The sequence below is a fragment of the Calypte anna genome, chromosome 1 (assembly GCF_003957555.1).
Source record: "Calypte anna isolate BGI_N300 chromosome 1, bCalAnn1_v1.p, whole genome shotgun sequence".
Taxonomy (NCBI): Eukaryota; Metazoa; Chordata; class Aves; order Apodiformes; family Trochilidae; genus Calypte; species Calypte anna.
In genome coordinates, this window is record NC_044244.1 from 194,382,050 (window position 1) to 194,386,409 (window position 4,360).

Sequence of the window (4,360 nt, forward strand, 5' to 3'; positions counted from 1 at the left end):
TTGTGTGCCCTAAAGCATGGATTTTTTTATCTATCTGTATCAGCTGATGTAATAAAATATTGAGTCTTGTTACAAACATGGATTTACACATCTGGACAACTGTGTCCACACAGCAATTTTGCCACTGTAATAGAACAAAGACACAGAAGTGATGAGTGGCCTGAAGACAAAATAGAATAAAACCTCTGAGGTTTATCCTTATCTCAAAGGGAGACTCTGCAGGTATGGATCTAGAGAGGTTCTTTATGCTCACTCTGATTTAATCCTCTGCATTTAACAATGCAATAAGCACAGACACCCCTGTGGGAAGCAGTCCCACTACCACTAAACCTGTGGTGCTCTCCACTTTTGATATTTGGTGGACACAGGGTATCAGAAAACAATGTCATGCAAAGATACAAATAAAATATTTATGAGCAGTTGAAAAGAATAGTTCAGGCTCAAGCAGAGATTCAGGTTTGGTTTTATTTACCTTGCCCATATTACTCCCTGCCCACAGACTGTATTGGCAAGGAAGAAAATGGCACCACCTGGGACAGATGGTAGACACCCTGCTCTGAAACTGATGGGTATGACAAATGGGATTGATGGGATGGATTGGGATAAACTTTGGTTTAAAAGAGCCAAAAAGCTGTGAAAATGTTTACTGGTTTTGCTACAACCAGTTCAGGGGGCAGTCATACATTGCAGGGCTCCTTGCAGGTGCTCTGGGCACTGAGCTTCCTCTGGGAAGGATTATTTCACTCTTATTCACATCACTGATACTATTACAGGAGGAGTGTGCTGGCAGGCAGCCTGAGTCCACCCTGCACCTTGCTGGTTGCCAGAAAACTAATGAGCAAATACTTCCTCTTTCAGGCTGTTCCCTCCCCTCTCCTTACACCTGCAACCCGTACCAGGAGCAAACTGGGAGCCTCCAGGGAAGCAGCTGGGCTGGGAGCTTGGGGAAAAAAAAACTGATCCACTAAAGAAAAACCAGGTGAAAAAGGATTGGAGTGCAGGAAGGAGTCATCCTACATCTAGGGTGGGTGCCAAGGTCTGGAGGAGATGAACCTTTCATCGGAGCACAAGCCCCTTGGGAAGCAGGTGACCAGCAGCCTGCACACGGTGAGTAAGGTATGGGCTCGGGGACACAAACTCCTCCTGTGGGATCAAAGTATCCCCTTCAGGATATCTAAGATGTTTTTTACTCCCTCATCTGCTGTTTTGAAGATTTCAGGGCTTGCCAGATACATGACCAAGAAGAGGACTCTAGGTAAAAAGCTGTGTCTGATTCTGGCCTGTTTGCCAAGTCCCTCTCTGGCATACAAGATCTGGCAACAACGAATAACCAGAGTGGTTCTTTTTTTCTCCTTTGACTTGAGGTAAAACTAAATTAATATGAACTTTAATTGGCTAGAACCCTAAATAAAAGTTTGTGGTGAGTTTTGGATTTTTTTCCTTAAGAGTCTGTAATGATAAAAGAGCTGCCCTGTGTTGTAGACTTGAGGAATCACCAGGTGGGAGCAGCAGTTTTTCTATCTCTAAGGAAAATTAATGACAATCTCAAGCCAAGCACCGTATTACCAGGCAGAAATCAGTGACAAGATCCCAGATGATGTTTCGTTTTTCCTCTCTGCCCTCAGTTTACTGCTGAGCAGTTTGGTCTCTGTTGTAGCCCTACAACCTCTGCTTTAACAAATCCAACCTTTCAGGTGTAGGTTGCAAAATGCCTCCCCAAGGAGGTAACTGTTTTGTAGATTAATAAACTGGGGCACAGATAGGTGGAATGATTTCCCAAGTGTCACCTTGCTTGCTAATGACAGAGCTGGGAATCACCTGGTCCCAGTACTGCCAGTCCACTGGGAACCAATTTAATCCCAGACCAAAACCATTAATCAAGATTTGACAATGTAAGGATAGTTGGGCTACTGTGTTAATGAAGAACATGTTATCCATGTGTTTTAGTGACAAGCAGCATCAAATATCTGACCTGCAAAAGACTCGAAAGAATGAAACTTTCCCATCAAATGATCCCTGCAGGGGAAAGTTGTTGTTATCACTTGACCAATAGTAAATTTCCTAACTGAGAGGCTTTACTACAGAAACACCTTTGGGCCATGTTCTTCAGTGGACAGAAATCACCACACAGTCTTAGAAATAATGGTTTTGTCTCCTTAGTCGTAGTGTAAATGACTGATATTGAGTTGAAGCCACCCACACTTGGGCAAAGAAATATTCCAGCTGGATCTCTGGCCTGAATCTTTTGTTGCTTCCCTGTGAGGAAATTTCTGCTAAATCTGGTAGTAGCTTGCTGCTACCTGGAGGGAAGGCTCTCCCCGTGGTCTCTGTTGTCTGTTCCTCCCCCCTTCCATCTGTTTGTTAAATCCTCTGTGATCCTCAGCTCAGCAAGGTGAAAGGGAAGCAGAGCTGGCACGAGGTGAGCAATAGGAACCCATGGGTAGGGACAAGGATGGAAAGGGGAGAGGGCAGCAGGAGCTCCCCCTCCTCTTGGTCTGAGCTGTGAGATCAGCTCACGTCATCCCTTGGGTCTGTACCCGTGGGATCCAGCTGAGCTCCTGAGTACACAGCTCCCTTCAGGCATGTGACTGGCAGCACTGGAGCATAGCCCTGCGTGGTCAGATGCAAGAAAGAGCAGCTGAGCTTCTGGAAAAAAAAAAAAAAAAGTTGTTTACTGACTCAAACCTTCCCAATGGCAGGTGTGGTCCTGGCCAGGCATGTGACTTGCATTACAGCAGTGACGGCGAGGGGAGGGAAAGTCACTGCCTCTGTTCTTCCCTCTCCTGGTTCTCTGCTGAGTACCATAAAAAAGGTCCAAGGGCAAAGGCAGGTTGTACAAACTCTTCAGCACTTCAGGAAGGTCAAGCCAGAAACTAGATCCAGCTTTCCAGGCCTCCTCCCATGTGTTTCAGATAGGAAAGGTGTTTGTGGCCAGTGCAATAAAATACATAAATAAATACACACATAACCCCCCAGTCTTTATGTTCTCCCTTCTCAAATCCACGTCACTTGCATGAAGTATTTTGTTTGCTTCCCAGCTAAAGCTATCACACGTGTTTAAAGTGCTTTGAGAAAGAGCTTCTGTCCTCCACCTCTGACTTGCTGAATTTTTCGGTCTTCATTCAGTATTTATATCTAAACCTCCAGACCAGTGGAATTCCACCCATTTCTGATGTTTCAAACAGCTTTAGTTCCTCCTTTCAAGAGAAAACAGTGGCTTGGATGAGAGGAAGGGAGTTGCACAGCCTTTGGCCCTCTGCCCATGGGAAGGGAGAGAGCTCAGGTCACTCTTGCTGGAAGGACAAGGGCCAGGAGGGACAATGCTTGTGTGGGTTTTAGGAGACTGATGTTGGATCCTGTAGTTGCTGACAGCTTCCCTGGGAAGGGTACTTCTTGTCCCTCTTCCTCACTGGCAAAACAACACTTTCCTATATCCCAAGGATGTGGGAAATTTAAGAAATTTAGAAATGCCTCTGCTGCTCTGGCTATGAGGGCAGTATAAACACCCTACATCTGCTTTTAGAAATAAAGGCAATTGGTGCTTCCATCTGTCCCCTAAAAGATGGGAGCTCACACTGCTCTTCCCACCATCACCCCAATTTCCAGCTGCAATCAGTTGTTTGGTTTTTTTCCCCTTTTTCCTTGCTTTCAGATGGGTAACACACGTGGCTTTTTGTCACCCTTGCAGGTGTCTCCAATCGTGGAGCTAAATGTCGGTGGGGAAATGTACACCACAACACTGAGCACTCTAAAGAAGCACCCTGGCTCCAAGCTGGCAGAGATGTTCACAGGCAACCACAAACCCAGGACTGACTCTGAAGGGAGATTCTTCATCGACAGGCCAGGCACCCACTTCAAATACATCCTGGAATACCTGCGCAGCAACCAGGTGCCCACCCAGTGCATCCAGGAGGTCTACAAGGAGGCTTTGTTCTACAACATTGACCCTCTCATCAAGCAGCTAGAAGATTCCCCACAGATCTTTGGGGAGGTGGTGGCGAGGAAGCAGTTCCTGGCCCGTGTGCCCAACTACAGTGAGAACATTGAGCTGATGATCCACATCGCCAGGGCCGAAGCGGTCGCGTCCCGCCGGTCGAGCGTCATCGTCTGCGTGGTCAGAAGTGAGGAGGACGTGGCCAGATGTCAGGATGCCTTGAGCAGTTTGGACATGGATAAAAAATCCGTGGTGAAATTCGGGCCCTGGAAAGCGGCCCCAGGTATCTCGGATCTGCTGGACTGCATCCAAATGGACCTGGAAGCCAAAGGGTATAAAACATCCTTCCAGCCCCACATCGCCGAAAAAGGTTTTCGCTTCAAATCCCACGACTACTTCTACAAGTTCTTGTTCACCTGGTGGTAG

At 46.7% G+C, this 4,360-nt stretch overlaps 1 protein-coding gene across 2 annotated transcripts; it reads left to right on the forward strand.

Moving 5' to 3' along the window:
- Positions 1-1,047: 1,047 nt before the first annotated feature.
- Positions 1,048-4,360, forward strand: KCTD14 (potassium channel tetramerization domain containing 14). Of its 2 annotated transcripts, none has more exons than XM_030467264.1 (2): positions 1,048-1,116; positions 3,689-4,360. In XM_030467264.1, the coding sequence occupies exons 1-2, from the start codon at positions 1,048-1,050 to the stop codon at positions 4,358-4,360; spliced, it is 741 nt and encodes a 246-aa protein (XP_030323124.1). The 2 variants fall into 2 exon arrangements, with proteins under 2 accessions (XP_030323124.1, XP_008493425.1); XM_008495203.1 differs by having other exon boundaries at positions 1,048-1,107.